The sequence below is a fragment of the Terrapene carolina genome, unplaced genomic scaffold (assembly GCF_002925995.2).
Source record: "Terrapene carolina triunguis isolate 2854851 unplaced genomic scaffold, T_m_triunguis-2.0 Scaffold238, whole genome shotgun sequence".
Lineage (NCBI taxonomy): Eukaryota > Metazoa > Chordata > Testudines > Emydidae > Terrapene > Terrapene triunguis.
Window position 1 is genome coordinate 13737228 of NW_020664589.1, and position 16932 is coordinate 13754159.

Genomic DNA, 16932 nt, shown 5'->3' on the forward strand with positions numbered 1-16932 from the left:
TAGCCACAATTCTCCATCAATACAGCTCCTACCCGTGTAGCAACAGCGTACGTATGGCTCTGAGCAGGATTAGACAACAGGGTGATACAAATGCACAAGCACAACTGGAGCCCTGTCCACCCTGCAGCCTCCTCTATTGCTCTCAATGGAAGAGCAGTCCTGGAGGTGAAAAATTGTCTTTGCCAGCAAACAGTGTAGCTACGTCAGAGAGGTTAAGTGACTTGGCCAAGGTCACACAGCACATCACTGGCAGAGGCAGGAGCACAAGCCAGGAATCCTGACTCCCCATTCTGTACTCTAACCATTAGACAGAACTCTCTGAGACCACTGAAAGTAGCCTGACTTTTTCCAGCTTTCACAACAGTTCAAATTCAGGTTTGGGTTTGGGTCTTGGGTGAAGTTTCTGGTTTCATCCAACCCAGAGGCGCTGGGTCATTTGTGTTCAGCAGAAAAAGGATGGCAAAGCACTCACGCTTAGCTGTGAAGGTGTTTCACATCCCAGTAGCACCATGGGGCCATGTGCTCATTACCAGACATCTACCACTCACAAAACTCCTTTGAGCAGAGGGCCTGGTTTTCTACCACAAAAGGAATTACCCACAGTGGACTCAACAGGAGTTAAAAAACAAACAAACACCATGAAGAACAGAGTGAGGTGTGTGGGAGATATTATTACTCTGCTCATTCACACAGGCTGTGTCGCTTTCCTCTCTTCCATTGGGAGGGCTAGAAGGACTCACCCATACTTGCAATTATGCTGTGAACAGGCAGCCTGGATGGGCCGTCATAGATCCCTCTCCCTGCAAAACCTTTCTTCTTTTGCTTCTCCTCCTGCTTGAATATGAAGGCAGAGTTCTCCTCCTTGGTGATGTTAATGTAGAAGCAGGTGTCAGACGCCGTCATGATGTGCCGCGGCCCAGGGTTCAGCAGGATGCTCTTGTTCTCTTCCCTCCTGATGCCGATCAAGCAGACGCCATACCTAAGGCAGAAGTACAATGTGGACATTCAAGGCCACTCCCTAGAAAAGACGCTTGGTTTCTTTTGCAAAGCTACTGCACGGGCCTCAGCGAACGTGTCACACCAGCGTCACTGACCCAGCGCATGGAAAACGGAAGCAAATGCAAACTCTCCTCTCACTTTGTATCTTTCCAAACCAATATTGGAGGTAATTGGATTAATCCAGTCCCCACTGCCCCGCTATTTACCAAGAGAGTTAAACGACCGCGACATGTAAGACCGGTACCAAAAGCTGCAAGGGATCCCCATGCCAGGGCTTCGAGGTACCGAACCAGGCTGGCTCTCACTTTTTGTGTGCGTGGAAGGCAGCATAGGTGAAGCTTTTCCCTTCGTATTCCATGAAGAACTTGCTGTCCCCCATGCGGATGTGGTACACTTCGTTGCCTGAGCAGCGTCCGTACATCCTTTGCCACTGCTCCGGGGACTCCTGGCCTTCTCTGTAACCAGAGGAACAGAACCCTGCCTGGTAAGGGCTTGTGCTCAGCTCCACCACCACAGTGCGATCTCACTAGGGATTCCCCCCATCACTGTGGTATCTGGGCACCTTGCTGGAAGGCTAGCATGCTTTCTGAGCCCATAGCAAGTGGGGGAGCTTGTTTAGGTTAAAGCTATTCTTGTGGGAATTATGGGGCCAGTCCAGGTGGGCCCTTCCAAGGATGTGTCATCGGGGAAGCTGGTGGCCAGGAAGAGAATTGCAGGGGGGAACTGATGAGCCTGCACCTTCAAAATCCATGCCTAAAGTGTCACGCTCGGCAGGCCCTCTGCAGCGAGAGGTGGTGCTGTATTTGCCACCCCGGACTAAAGTGAAGGGCATTTGAACACCTCTGCCCCCTGACCCAACTGCTCCATGTGTCATGCAGATTACCGATAACAGCCTCCTGGAATGACTGAAGAAGACCCAAAGTTTGCTCCGCTGTCATCCTGTCTCACAAGTGCCTGAGCAGAAGGGCCTTGGAGTACAGAAATACCCCGGTCAGGCCACAGGGCCCACGCTCTGGGCTAAGCGATGGGGTCGGAAAGGGTGAGGGGAGGCAGCAGTGGCAGGACTCCTCTCCGTGTTGTAACAAATCTCCATGGTTCAGCACTGGAGATCACCCCACCCCTCCCGATCCCAACAGAATGAAGGGACTCCAGCCTCCCTACAGCTACACCCTCCGGGCCAGATCCTCCTCAAAGGACAATTCTTGCCAGCTGAGAAGGATCTGCTCTATACGGTGTTATTACAAGGGACACTGAATGACAGGAGCTCTTAAAGATGAGGCTGCATTTTAAGCCACCAGCACTAAGATCATGGCTGTGTGTATCAATAACCTGCTGCGCTTTCCAGGCTCGTTTTAATTTCGGATTTTAACTGCCTTCCTATTTCATGGGAAAGAAGAAGGCTGAGAGGGGATCTGATTGCTCTGTATAAATACATTAGGGGCATAAATACCAGGCCGGGTGAAGAGCTAGTGAAGCTAAAGGACAATGTTGACACCAGAGTAAATGGATATAAACTGGCCAGGAACAAATTCAGGCTGGAAATTAGCAGAAGGTTTCTAACCATCAGAGGGGGGAGATTCTGGAACAGCCGCCCTCTAGGAGTTGTGGGGGGCAAACAACATCATTAGTTTTAAAACGTTTTAGTGCAATCGTATGAGGGGGTTGCTTGTAACGGCGCGAGCAGGGCTCAACCGTCCTGGGGCTCCCTTCCGGGTTATGACGTATGCCCCACACTACAAGAAGGATGTGGAAAAATTGGAAAGAGTCCAGCGGAGGGCAACAGAAATGATTAGGGGGCAGGGGCACATGACTTATGAGGAGAGGCTGAGGGAACTGGGATTGTTTAGTCTGCAGAAGAGAAGAGTGAGGGGGGATTTGGTAGCTGCTTTCAACTACCTGAAGGGGGGTTCCAAAGAGGATGGATCTAGACTGTTCTCAGTGGTGGCAGATGACAGAACAAGGAGCAATGATATCAAGTTGCAGTGGGGGAGGTCTAGGTTGGATATTAGGAAACACTATTTCACTAGGAGGGTGGTGAAGCACTGGAATGGGTTACCTAGGGAGGTGGTGGAATCTCCATCCTTAGAGGTTTTTAAGGCCTGGCTTGACAAAGCCCTGGCTGGGATGATTTAGTTGGGGTTGGTCCTGCTTTGAGCAGGGGGCTGGACTAGATGACCTCCTGAGGTCCCTTCCAACCCTGATATTCTATGATTCTATGATTCTGCTGCGGAGCTTCAGCCGACCACTGGCCGGGGTCAGGAAGGGATTTTCTTCCCCACTGTATTCTGGGAGGGTATTTTAATCTCCTTCCTCTGAAACATCACGCCTGGAAGTGGAACACTGGACCGGGGTGGCGGTGTGGAACAAGGCTCTGAAGTGGCTCTGAGCATTCTCTCTCTCTCAGGGGCTTGGCCAGCTGGTTCTTGCTCACACGCTCAGGGTCTAACTGATCACCACATGTGGGGTCGGGAAGGAATTTCCCCCCAGGTTAGACTGGCAGGGACCTTGGGGGTTTTTTCACCTTCCTCTGCAGCATGAGGATTATCTGGGTATATCTCATTTTATCATTTCCCTGCCATTGCAGGGGCCTTGGGCACTGGTGCATCTCGGTTCCTCCTATTCTCTGCCTCTGGCACATAATAGTCTACTCTCCTGTGGGTCTCATTTACTTTGGTCTCATTTCAGTTGCCGGATTTAGTGGGCGAGTTCTGAGTGGTGTTTGGGGCCTGCAACAAACGGTGCCAGTCCTTAAGTCATCCCCCCTGCACGGCGCAGAGTCTGTGAGTGGCCATTTGCTGAGACACGATTGCCACACCCATGACTTCCTGCCAGCCATCTGGGTCTCTCTGTTCCACCATTCATTACCTAATGTTCCCCTCTCAAGCTGGATCCAAATAAAATGTGTGCAGATTTCAGCTCCAGCTATGTGACTTCTGTACTCATAAGGCAAGTGACACTGTCCCAGTTCAATGAGTCACAGAGGACATTCAAAAGTATTATTCTTTCTTGTAAGATTTATGCTTTTTAACTAGAGATGGGACAGGACCAAGGCCCAGGACACAAGGCGCCAGAGGGAAGGTGATCAGATACACGGCCAGAGCTATAATTATTATTGATCATTGGTAGTCTGATAGCATCTAGAGATCCCAACCAAGATCAGGTAGACGCTGTACAAACATATCATAAGAGATAGTCCCTGCCCCAAAGAACATACAATCTAACTAGAAAAGGGTGGGAGAAAGGATGCATTACTGTCCCCATTTGACAGATGGGGAACTAAGGCACAAGGAGGCTAAGTGACAGGCCCATGGTCACACGGGTTGGCTGTGGCAGAGCCTTGAATAGACCCCAGAGCTCCTGAGTCTCTGTCCCTTTAACACAAGAGCATCCTTTCCCTCAAGGCAGATTTAAGTTAATATAGATCCAGATCTAAACTTTGTAGTTCAGGCCCAATCTCTATTTTTAACCCAATGCAAATGTTAAGAAGACAACCCAGAGTGAAGAATGTGCAAAAAACATTCCAGCAAACAGAAGACAGTTCATGAGTAAAACACCAGCACTCACTGGCCCCTGGATGTGTGAACCAGCAGGGTGATGAGCGTGGAGGTTGCTGGGCAGACGCAGTTCAAAGCCAGCATGGCGTATTTGCATTCTTCTTCGCAGACCACATGATCTGAAATGAAAAAGACAATTACTACCCTCTGAGCATCACTTTCATTTTTCTGATTTACACACCTCCTACAACTGGTAATGTCCCATGGCTGATCTTCTAGCTAGCCAGTTGCTACGCATGGGAGGCTGGGGAGAGGGGGTGCACAGCACGCACAGCAATTTGAGGATGCTGGAGATCGTTTGTTTTATGTTCCAGCCTCTATGAAGTCAGGGCAGATTGATTAAGCACAGAAGGGGCTGCAGGGAAACACTCAAACATCTTGTTTCCAGTACGTACCATAGACGGTTTCAACTAATCAAAAACCCACCCTGGATGACACATGTGGAGCAATGAAAATTAGAATAAGTGCAGGGAGGAAAAACAGATTCACAGAATGGAAACCTGCCAAGTAAACAGAACCCAATCCAGACCCCCCTCCTCCACCCCCGAAGGCAGAGTCAGGGGAGAGGGATGAATTTCAAACCCCAGGGCCTGGTCCAGATTCATTCTATGAAGGACGAGGTATCACACCGACAGCCTAATGACCAGTACTCAATCTCAAGTGTCTCTTTCCAGAAAAAAATTGATCATTGTCCAAAAAAATAATAATAATAATCTGGTAACATATTTGAATTTAGGCCCAATCCTGCCACTGGTCCCACATGGTAATTTGAGGGCAGAGAGATGGCAGAATTCACGATCCAAGTTATGCAAGTTTATCATGGGGATAAACAAACGCTCAGAAGATAAGAAAAGCTCTCTCACTTCATTGTAATTTCCCTGATCACAGATTCTAAACTGTTCTGTACTTTACAACACTGTCGAACCCACAATCCCATTTTGGGAGACTCCCCAGGAAACACTTAAAAGACAAGGACCATACCTAAAAATACAAACACTACATTTTTAAAAGGTTTTCAGAAACTTTTGGCAAGGTTTAAAAGTTTGGTTGTATTTTGAGTTGGTAGATAAGCCTCTGCTCTACCTCATAATGGCCCAGGGGGACTATTCTGCCAGTGACCTAAGTCCGTGACTCACATTAGCATTACTAGCTGTTAGGAATATAAGAACTGTCATAGTGGGTCAGACCAAAGGTCTATCTAGCATGATATCCTGTCTCCAACAATGGCTCCAACCGGAGCTTCAGGAGGTGTGTACAGAACAGGGCAGTTGGAGTGATCCACCCGTCTTCTTCTCCCAGCTTCTGGCAGTCAAGGGGTTTAAGGTCACCCCAAGCATGGGGTTGCATCCCTGGCCATCTTGGCTAATAGCCATTGATGGACCTATCCTCTACGACCATCTCTAGTTATTTTTTTTTAACCCAGTTATATTTTTGGCCATCGCCCCATCCCATGGCAATGAGTTCCACCGGTTAATTGTGCGTTTGTGTGAAAAAGTACTTCCTCTTGTTTTTTATTAAACTCACTGCCTATTTATTTCATCTGGTTTTTCTTTTGTGGGAATGGGTAAATTACACTTCTTTATTCACTTTTCCCACACTATTCATGATTTTATAGACCTCTAGCATATGCCCCCTTAAGCGTCTCCTTTCTAATCTGAACAGTTTAATCATTTCCGTCTCTTTTTGTACAGAAGTCGTTCCATCCCCTTGATCATCTTGTTGCCCTTTACTGAACTTCTTCCAGTTCCACTATGTCCTTTTCGAGATGGAACAACTCGAACTGGACCCAGCAATCAAGGTGAGGGCACACCATGAATTTATATAGCTGCATTATGATATTCTCCGTCTTATTTTCTATCCCTTTCCTAATAGCTCCTAACTTTCTGTTTGCCTTATCAGTGTTGAATTTCATCTGTCATTTTGCTGCCCAGTCACCCAGTTTTGTGAGATCCCTCTCTTCAGTCAGCTTCGGACTTAATTACCATGAATAATTTTATAACATCTGCAAACTTTGCCTCTTCACCCCATTTTCCAGCTCATTAATGAATATGTTGAATAGGACTGGTCCCAGTACAGAGCCTTGGGGGACCCCTTGTTCACCTCTCTGCATTAGAACACCCGACCATTTATTCCTAACCCTTTGTTTCCTATCTTTTAACCAGTTACTGATCCACCAGAGGACTTTCCCTCTTCTCCCACGACTAATTAGTTTCCTTAAGAGCCTTTGGTGAGGGACCTTGTCTCAGGCCTTCTAAAAATCCAAGTACATTTTATCGATTGGATCACCCTTATCTTCATGCTTGTTGATACCTTGAAAAGAATTTAATAAAACGGTGAGGCGTGATTTCTCTTTATAAAAGCCGTATTGCTCCTTCCAACAAATTGTGTTTATCGATGTGTCTGTGAGTTCTGTCCCTTAATATAGTTTCTACCAATTTGCCCAGTCCCGAAGTTAGGCTTGTCAGATCGCCTCCGGAGCTCTTTTTTTAATTAAATTTAATTCCTGTGCTGTGACAGGCAGAGGATGGATATCTGCTAGAAGGACCAAGAAACTAGAGGAGATCACGCCACCAGGGCAGTGGCAACTCCGGCAGCGAGAGGTTCAGACTGGTGGCTGGAAGAAACGCGGGAACCCATTGGTGGCGAGTAGCAGCGAATATTCGGGAACATCTGTAGATTGGTGGCTGTGTTCAGCAACAAGTCTCCCCTCAGGGCTCCTGGCGTGAGTAAGGCAGGTGGATCTGGCCCACATCTGCTCACACCAAACTCACCAGCAAACTTGACATGAAACTTGTTTTCAGGCTTTAGAATCTGAACGTAGAGGGGGCAGTTGGGAGCAAAATCCTTCACAGCCCAGGCTCTCAGGATGGTCTGATGGTCCTGATGAAAGAGAAAGGCAAGAGCAACGCTATAAGCATCCCTCCGGCAGCTCAGTAGGTTCCAGCACTTCCATGTTTTAGGCTTAATTCACAAGCAATAGTGCCTTGTGATCACAGAGAGACAAGCACAGGCAGGCTCACTGCAAACACCCAACCCTCCCAGGCTGCCCCTCCAGAACAAATGTGGAGTCTGGAAGCGAAACAGGAAAAATAAACTGAGTTCAGTCTAGGATTTGCAGATTTCCTGTGGGGTCCTTTGAATAGCCCAGCCTTAACCTCCTGGCATCCCAGACCGGTAACTGATTTGCTATATACACAGAATCAGATAAAGGCCATACACACAGGTACATGTTGGAATCTGGGTCATCCCAATACCAGCACAGAGGGTTACATACCTGCCCACCTGCCCCAGGGATCTGATGAGAAGATATGCCTGAAATCTTGGTAAATTATAATTCAATATGAACTATCCCCGCTACTTGAGGAGTGCCACCCTACGCTGAACTTGTTCTGTGGCCACTATTCAAAGGCGGGTTCCTCCCTGGCTAAAGAAAACAGACCTACAAGGGGTCCTAAGGAGACCCTGACTTTCACTCTGCAGGTCACTTCCTCCCACCTCAACCCGGTGTGTCCTTCCCCAGGCACCCCTGTTCATTCTCCAACCAGAGGGCAGCAGGCAGACCAGGCCTCTCGTTTAGCTGGTTCCAGTGATGTATTCAAACCGTATCGTCATTTCCCTCCAGAGTTTTTTAGAAGATGCACTTAAATTCAAGTGACGGAACCCCAGCCCTCTTGATCTTAACACACAAGCTTCTACTGCCATCTCTGTTAGCAGCCGGCTTGTCAATCTCTGTGTTACCAATTTGTTATTGCAAGGGTTTTAGTCACGCTATTCCCTGAACCATGAGGAGTGGTCACCCTTCGCCTGTTCTCTATAATGTTACTCAAGGTACATTTACACCGCAATAACCGACCCTCCTCCCCTCCCCCCCACCCCCCGCCACAGCACTGGGTCTCGGAGCCTGGATCAGCTGACTCGGGCATGTGGAGCTGAGGCTGCAGGGCAAAAAATAGCAGTGTAGATGTTTGGGCTTGGGCTGGAAGCCTGCAAGGGCCTGGGTCTCCGAGCTCAGGCCCAAAGGTCTGCACTGCAATTTTCAGCCCGAGCCTGAGTCAGCTGATCTGGGCCAGCCGCAGCCGTGCCGTGGGGCCTTTATTGCAATGGAGACGAACCCTGACTCTGAAATCTCCCAGCTCCCTGTTGCAAAGGTGCTATGCGGGCCTAGGCACAGGGTGGCCAGGGCACTGCAAGGACCTTGGCACAATGATGTTGATGAGAGATTAAATTTCAGCCCTCAGAGGCTCTCTCAATGGGGAACTCTAATGCAGAGACTCTGGATCCATTGAGAGCAACCTCTCGTTTCTGAACGATTTCCATTGATGTTTCTGGTGATTCACACCGGGCCAAACGGTGAAGTCTTTACTGTCTCCTTACTCAGGAGTTAGCCTACTAGGAGGATGCCTTGGGGACCTGGCCCCTGGCAGGTTTTTTCAAGCCCACGTGTTCTCTCTCATGACCCTCTTCCCCTTCCCTGAGGCCGTGGCAAAGTCACAGTCCTGACCGGATGGCATCCCACACACTTGCATGGCAACCATGACTGCAAACCGGTCTGTGACCTCACTGCAAATCCCAGCGAACGCATCTCTCCTGCCCCACGGGAACATAAAGCCAGCAGGGAGTTCACTGCTCGCCAGGGACGTTCTGCTCTTCCCACCAGGGGCTACAGCCCTGTCAGGCCAATAGTGGGAGCAAAGGTTCAGTCCAGAATAAAACGAGACAGAGGAGAAACGTGTCCTGGAACCACACAGAGCAGTCTGTCATTGAAAAGCCAGCGAGGCTGCAGCTAGTCACACGCTGTCTCCCCCGGCCTGTCTGGAGAAACTGGCAGCACTGCGGCTTTGTTCCAGTTTTATGCACCAGCCGATGAGACAACCTGACACACACAGACTATCACGAAAGCAGCAAGACCAGCAAATAGGAACATGGGAATCCTTTCAGCAGTACGGACACAGCCCCTCGGCACATGCATGAACATGGAAAAACACCCTGGGTGTAGAATGCCACTGTATTTTAATGCAGTGGTTCTCGTCCTTTGCCATACTAGGACCCCTTTGCATACCAGCGCACCCGCCTCCCCCAAGGACTATCCCTTCCATCCAGCCAGGCCCTCTCGCTTATTTAGCACTAGGGGGAGAGCTGAGTGAGTTGTGACCTCCTGATAGCTGTTCATGACCCACCCCTGGGTTGAGAACCTCTGTTTTAATGCACCCCAGTTTGGCGTGTGGGTCTGACTCATTCTGGTGGCAGGCATTCGGGTACGGAGTCAGCCCCTGTGGTCAGCCCCTCTGGTCGCACAACCAAATTGGCCCCCAACCTCTCCTACTACTCTTCCCAACGTCAGTGTCTTGTGTTGGTGTATCATGATTTCTTTGCCACCTGACCCTTCTTGTGGATAATCCCATGAGCTGTGATCTAACTTTCCACCTGGTCTCCTTCCCACAGCTTTATCTGGGCACGGTAAGAACATGCATTTCAGGATCACCGTCAGATACCTCGCTTCCTAATTCCGATTTCTTTAGGCCTCTCTTCTTGGGTATTTTTTTCGCTGCATGCAGGGTGAGGACGTTTCTAGCTCACACAGTTCAAGGTGATCCCCAAAGCCCCAGCTCTGCCAATCCCAGCGTATGCACCATGAACACAAATGACAAAAGCATCATGAGGCAGCAAAATGTCACCACGGCATGCCTGGCTGGGGAGTGGTAGACAGCCTGTTGATGAATGCACCTGATGTTTTCGACACTTAGGAGAGAAACATTGGACTGACCATAGTGGCTCAGGACTTCCTCCAGTCCAGTAGCTCTGTCTTCAAGAGCAGGTGCTTCAGAGGAAAGAACAGGAATCCCTGCCCTAGGAAGGGACGGGATGACTTGCCCCAGGCAATGTAAATTAGTATTAGCATTATAAGTTTGTTAGCACCCATAACCAGAGGTCCATAGAGCGAAACCAGACTCTGCTAACTGCCACCTCCTTTCGGGGGAGGGCCTTTGGCCTGGGTTATGCAGGAGGTCAGACTAGTTTATAATGGTCCCTTCTGGCTTTAACAGCTATGATGCGCCAATAAACCCAGCCCTGTCTTACCGCGGCTGTGCGGTCCGCCTCGTTTCGACTGCTGAGAATGAAACAGGCCTCTCCGTTATCCATCCTGAAAACACAAAGGGTTCTGTGATCACACACAGCCAGCGAGCTTCTTCATCTCACAGGCACTCAGCTAGAGAGTCCGCTGGCCTGGTTTCTGGGTGGTCAGAAAAGACGGCACACCTGGGCACTGATAATGTTTGCCGGGAATCGGGTAACCAGCCCTCCTGCCCATCCCTGTCACATTACAAGAGGAGCAGAGGTAACCTGCGAGAAGGCCATTTCATGCTGCTGTTAGTAAATTAAATACAGCAAACTGGGAAGAGCAGGGATGTTATAAAGGGCCTGATCCCAGTTGTACCAGTCAAACTGTGCGCATACTGTTCCCTTGGGGACAGGGACTTGATCATTTCTGTGAGCATCCTGTGGTTATGGGCTGGACACCGCAGGGGAAAACCTCAAGGGGACGCTGGGCTTGGTGTGTGTCTGTCAGTAGCCAGCACAGAGACAACACGGTCGGCAGCTTGCATAGCTAGAGGCTTTTGGTTTCAGGGAGCTGAGCTACAGGGGGCACAAATGAGGCTGTTTCACGTGAAGGGCAGGTAGCGGCGAGGTGCCTCACAACCCTGAGTATCTCTGGGGAGCGTCACGCCACCACCCCCTGAGGAAGCCGACAGGACTGCGAGCAGATGGCTGCTCTCTGCACAGGCGGGTGTGAATGCCACAGAAAGCCATCCGGTATTTCTCCACGGTTTTATTTCAGCTGTGGGAGGACCTGGCAAGGCTCAGGTAATTAAACAAGGGAGCTTCTGGCTCTGGCAGGCGACAGACATGAAACACTTGGTGAACAGTGGAAAGCGGCTCTAATTGCCATAGGTCGTATCTCTGCATCTGTCTTGTCTAGTTAGACGGCAAAGTTAACTTGGGTGATCAGCACACGGGTCGGAGCACCCACGTCGGGCTAGCCCGCGTGCGAGCAGCCACGTTGCAGAGCCAGACTCGAGTGTGCCCATTGACTGCGTCCACACTGCCACCGCACGCCCTCGTGTGAGGCACTAGGACTTTGGGGGCATATCCCAAAACTCTTAGCTCTGCAGAAAACTCAGCCGCTCTATGCTTCTTTCCCAGTGAATTGTGGGAGAACTTGTCTGACAAATGGGTGGGGGGGAATGTGAGACGGCACTGGAGGACTATCAGCGCTCAAGTGATTTAGCCTGCATTTGATTGCAAAGAGGGGAGGCTACCATGGGGTTAGCCTATCCCCCACAACAGGCCCGCTAGCCTGAATGGAAAGCACCAACATGCTCAGGGGAGAGAGTTTTGTATGAAGACAGGAGACAGATAAGGGGCTACACCCAAGTAAAAGCTGGAGTTAACCCTGCAGTGAACACATGCCCTAGGTTTGTATAGTGCCTAGCACAAATAGTGCCGGGCCTCGGCCAGCCCCTAGGCACTGTTGTAATAAACACGATTCATAATAAACGTGCACCAGGCAGGGAAGCGGGGATGGGTCATTGCTTCTTAACGTGCTGCTTTGGAAAGCTACTCTGCACCGGCATCCTGCCCAGACTTGTCTGACACAGGTGGTTCCTTGAGTCACCAGAGATGAGAGAGTCCATTGTCTGGGGAGAGCCACACAGAGCAGCACTGGGCAAAGAGGCCAGTGATCAGCACACAGCACACACAGCACACAGCCTGCCGAATATATGTACAAACCTGCACAATTATACATGCTAGAACTTGCTTGCATGAACTGCCCTAGGAGCCTCTGGAAATGCATCTCCCAGGGCTGGTCCGAACTGAGGATTTCTGCACGCGAGTAACTTTATCAAAGTGCTGCACCAGAGCAAACCCCCAACAGACGTGTCGTGCAGGTGTAAAAAATGGCTTACTCTGGTTTCAGGTGCGTCTACAGTAGCGGCTTGCCCCGGTGCAGCACCTCTGGAGCAAAACCTCTCAGTGAGGACAAACCTCCAGTCTCCCTTTGTGGCACTGCATGGACTGGGGGGGGAGGGGGGATGAACCCACACTTAAAAGACACACAGGTGCCCCTCCGCACACATTTTACCCTGGAAGAGTCCTGGCTGTGATAGTTTCTTGTAAGTGCTCTCGCTCTGGAAATGAGCGATCCACGGGAAATGCACAATATTAAATAGCGAAGAGCCTCTTCCCTTCTGGCTGCCTTCCACTGTCCCCGCTCCCAGTACGGTCCTCAATGGTGCTTTCCGCTGCCTTTGCAGAGCGATGTCTTTATAAGGAGATATAGTGTGACCGCTTGTGGTGCCCTCTCTTTTTCTCCCGTTACCTTGATTTAAACATGATTTCTCTCTCTCTGAATTAATTAAAATGTCATTTTCCCAAAGACGTCCCAGCAGACACAGTGAACAATGTCCCTACAAAGCGAGTTTACGCCATCGGTATTTATAAGGCAATCGAGAGAGACACACAAACAGCCAGGAAAATTAAAGACCAGTTTCAGTGTTTCAAGGGATGTGTAAACTGTCCTCAGAGCAGTAAGTACACGCTGAGAATTAAAGAGACGGGGGAAAGGGAAAGGAATAGAAAAGCAAAGTAGGAAAAAGGGCTCTGGGGTGGAGGGAAGAAGAGAAGAGGGGTTTGGAAAGTGTGACAGTGGAATGTGCAATGTTAGAGGGGAGGGGGAAGACAAAGCCTTGTCTACACTGGCATTTTAGACCTTGGGGTAGCTGTGCCGATTTGAAAGTGGGTTGAGCTGCGAATCGTGTTGCGCTGGTGTGAACCTGGGCTGGACTCTCCAGTTTGCTAAGGCCACTTTGGGCTGCAGCTGGAGATGGCCAAATGAAGAAATCCTCCTGTGCACAGGAGCTCTGCTGGAGGAAATCTGGCAGAGGACTCAATGTGCCCCTGGTCCCACCCCTGAGTAAGGGAAGGAGGGGACCCATCGGGGTGCTCTAGGGGTGGGCCATAGGAGGGACATGCAGGAGCAGGGGAGCTGGAGCGAAGCTCTACCACATTACTCCACTGGCATCAAGTCCCCCTGCCCCACGCAGCCCTTACTTGTGCAGGGGCCATGTTTCGCTCTAGCTAGCAAAGGTTTCCTAATAGTTGGACCAGGGAGTCGGACTTGCACCTCCTCAGCTCCACCTCTGCCCTTACTGCTAACTCAAGTGTGCCCCGGGGCAGGTCACCTGAAAAATAAGCACAGAATTAAGCTACCTCTCAGGGGCGCTGCGAGTCACAATTCATATTTGCAAAGTGCTTTGAGATCCTCAGATCTAGAAGGGCCACTATTATTACCAGTTACTTTACTGGATACAGTTAGAGTTACACAGTTAGTAAAAGCAGGTTCTTTGGGGAGGGTTATTTCTCCAGCTCTTGGGGAGAAGGAGGCATTGGGCATCCAGGCTCTTGCATTTCGCAGGAGATGATAAACCTGGGTTTCTGTGCCTCCTGCTGTCAATTTCTATTACTGGCTGCTGAATCCAGAAATAAGAAAAAATTTCAATCCATTATTCTAGGCACCTTAACAATCAGCTAAGTGCAGAGTTTCTTAAGAGAGTTCTACTGGGGTAGGATTGGATTCAAAAGGAACTAGTAATTGGCAGCCTTTAAAGAATTTTAAAGCCCCATTATTACATTTCCAGTCCACCCCTCAAGGCTCGTTATCCACAAAATGAAGGACACCTAGCTAGAGTTCAATGATCTGATGTCTATTTTTGAGAATTTTACAGTGATGGCAGAGAAAACTGATATCTGTGGTGCATGAATCTTTCATGAATGTTTAAACTGGGGTCAGACCAACACGCCAGCCTGTGAGAGCACCGTGACAGTGAGTTTGAAATGTGGGCATTACTGTTTGCATCAGTTACTGTGATATCTTGAGCTGTCAGCACTGAAATGGATGTCCTTAATAAGGGCTTGTCTACACTTGAAATGCTACAGCTGTGCCACAGTAATGCTCAGTGTAGACATACCTACGCCAACGGGGTGGGGGTGGAGGGGTTGTCCGGTCAGCATAACTAATCCACTCCCCGAGAGATGGTAGCTAGGACGAATTCTTCCGGCAATCTAGCACTGTATCCACTGGGGGTTAAGTCAGCTTAACTACACCACTCAGTGGGGTAGATATTTCACACCCCTGAGCGATGTAGTTAAACCAACTTCATCTTCTAGTGTAAACCAGGCCTTAGTAAGCTGCTTTTCTTCATGGCATCTTTTCACCTTTGTGTCTGGCTGATGGGAACTGTCCAAATTTTTAGTCAATAGCATACAAAATAGCATTCATTTTAACCAGCGATGGATTGTAGCCACTGCTTGGAGCTTAGCACTGTAATGTCCAGCATTCCTCTTCTAAAAAACGATATGGCTTAGATTAGCTATTGGAGCCACCCGCCAGTGAGAGAAGTTTCCCTGCTGGAGTGTTTTGACTCTCCCATGCTTCTCTAGGAAGCTGTATAGCAGTGTAATCAATGCTACAGCACAGACATGCACAGTTCTTGCGCTGAATAACAGAGAACACATATGCTGGTAGCCATAGCAGGAGTCTTGGAGGGCTATTCCCCTCCCCCACCTCTGTGGGTCTTGCTAGGATGGGCTCTATACTCACTTTGCTCTCATGAGATCCTGATCTTTCAGTGCAGATCCCTGAAGATATATCACTCGCTGAGACCACAGAGGAATCTGAAGGACCCGCCGAACTTGTATATCCATCTCTGTTGGGCAAAGTATCACTACGTAGTAATCCTGAAAGAAAAACGCCAGTGTTTGCTTGGCAGCCTGACAGCGCAAGCATGGTAAGATCGTTTCACTCGCTGATTGAGCGTGCAATTCTATGCAGGTTTTGGCATTACACTATTAATGGTGTGATATCACTTTGCACCAGCGCTGGGATGTCACAAGCGTTGAGGCACACACAGCGTTTTCCCCCAATCACGTTTGCACAATGGCTCTAATGTAGGCACATCTGACAACTGAATTATTAAAGGCCTGAAGATTTGGCCCAGAAAAGTGGGGCTCTGTGTATTTAGAGAAATTAACAAGACTTCAAAAATGAAATCTATATGGAGCCAAGGCTGACAATGACGACAGTGAAATCTTGATTGGTTCTTGAATTAAATGCAAATACAGGGTGCATGTGAGCCACTCTTAATAGTAGTGGGGTGAAAGTTACACCCATTCACTGATAAACGGCGCTGATTAGACTTGATTATTCCATTCGGAGCTGGGTAGATCATCTGGGGTTCAACAAGCAAACACTTTATTTATATAGTATAAGGCATTCAATTTGGTAAACACCTTCTAACATAAAAAAATAACACATATATAGAGGCATTTTCAATGTGCTTGGATACTACAGCAACAAGCGCTGCAGAAAAACCTGAACTAGCCCCGATAGCGTGTGTCCATTGTTGTGGCATAGAGGGAGGTATGTACTGCAGGGTAGTGAATCTACCAGGACTACAACAATATATATTTCTTCTGTGCAGTTTCTATATACTGATCCATGGATTCTATACAGTGAATTGAAACCAATTACCAGACTATACTGAAGACTAATCTGGTTGAACTGATATTTTTTACCTCGTATGTATTCCTGTCACATATCCTTTGCTTCCCTCTTCCATGTGCTCAGTGCTGGGAGGTGCACTCATTACCCACAGCAAGGTCTAGCAGCGCGGAGAGCTCAGTAAGGACACTTGTTCAACTGCTAACACCGCTAGCCCTGAAATAAGACACCTCTGCCTTTACCTGCAGCCGGGGATGGGCGTAGAACTCATTCAGAAAGTCCATCAGGAGGTCAATCTTGAGGGAACTGACACAAAGGACAACGTGTTTCTCCGTCTGTGCTCGGTGGCGGCTGTAATTCCCTCCTGATTTCTGACGTTCCATCCAGAGGTACACAAGCTCCTCGAACTGCAAACAAAGGCAGACAGCTCACGGGGTGAGACAGACTGTGGGGTGGGCCAAATGGGTTCAAGGATTCAGAACACTTTCACGGCTACAAACTGCACATCCATAGTTATAATGTCCCCTGGTTAGCCACATACACCTGTGCAAGGTTAAGAGAGCTCTGGATAAAGTACAGTTGTGTTTATACATGTACAATGTTGTGTGTAATATACAGGAATGTAATCTGTGTTTAATGCTATGGTGAAGGGCATCATGCAAATGCCTGTAAGAGCGAGAGAATGGAGAAGACACAGAAAGGATAGACAGACTAGGCACACATGTGTTAACCTGTGTACCCTCTTGAAAATGGGTTGCTTCATTTCAAGAAACATTAAATGACAAACATCCCGAGATTTTCTGTAGTGTACATGCCCTG

At 48.9% G+C, this 16932-nt stretch overlaps 1 protein-coding gene across 4 annotated transcripts in view; it reads right to left on the minus strand.

Moving 5' to 3' along the window:
- Window positions 1-16932, minus strand: part of KCNT1 (potassium sodium-activated channel subfamily T member 1) — a 177342-nt gene that overhangs the window by 38532 nt on the left and 121878 nt on the right. For 3 of the 4 annotated variants that reach the window (XM_026657291.1, XM_026657290.1, XM_026657289.1), the window contains 7 exons: window positions 16356-16520; window positions 15214-15350; window positions 10632-10695; window positions 7325-7433; window positions 4564-4672; window positions 1305-1454; window positions 741-979 (listed from right to left, as the gene is read on the minus strand). In XM_026657291.1, coding sequence (XP_026513076.1) covers window positions 741-979; window positions 1305-1454; window positions 4564-4672; window positions 7325-7433; window positions 10632-10695; window positions 15214-15350; window positions 16356-16520 — 973 coding nt within the window. The remainder of the gene's footprint in view (window positions 1-740; window positions 980-1304; window positions 1455-4563; window positions 4673-7324; window positions 7434-10631; window positions 10696-15213; window positions 15351-16355; window positions 16521-16932) is intronic. The other variant, XM_026657292.1, reaches the window with a different exon arrangement.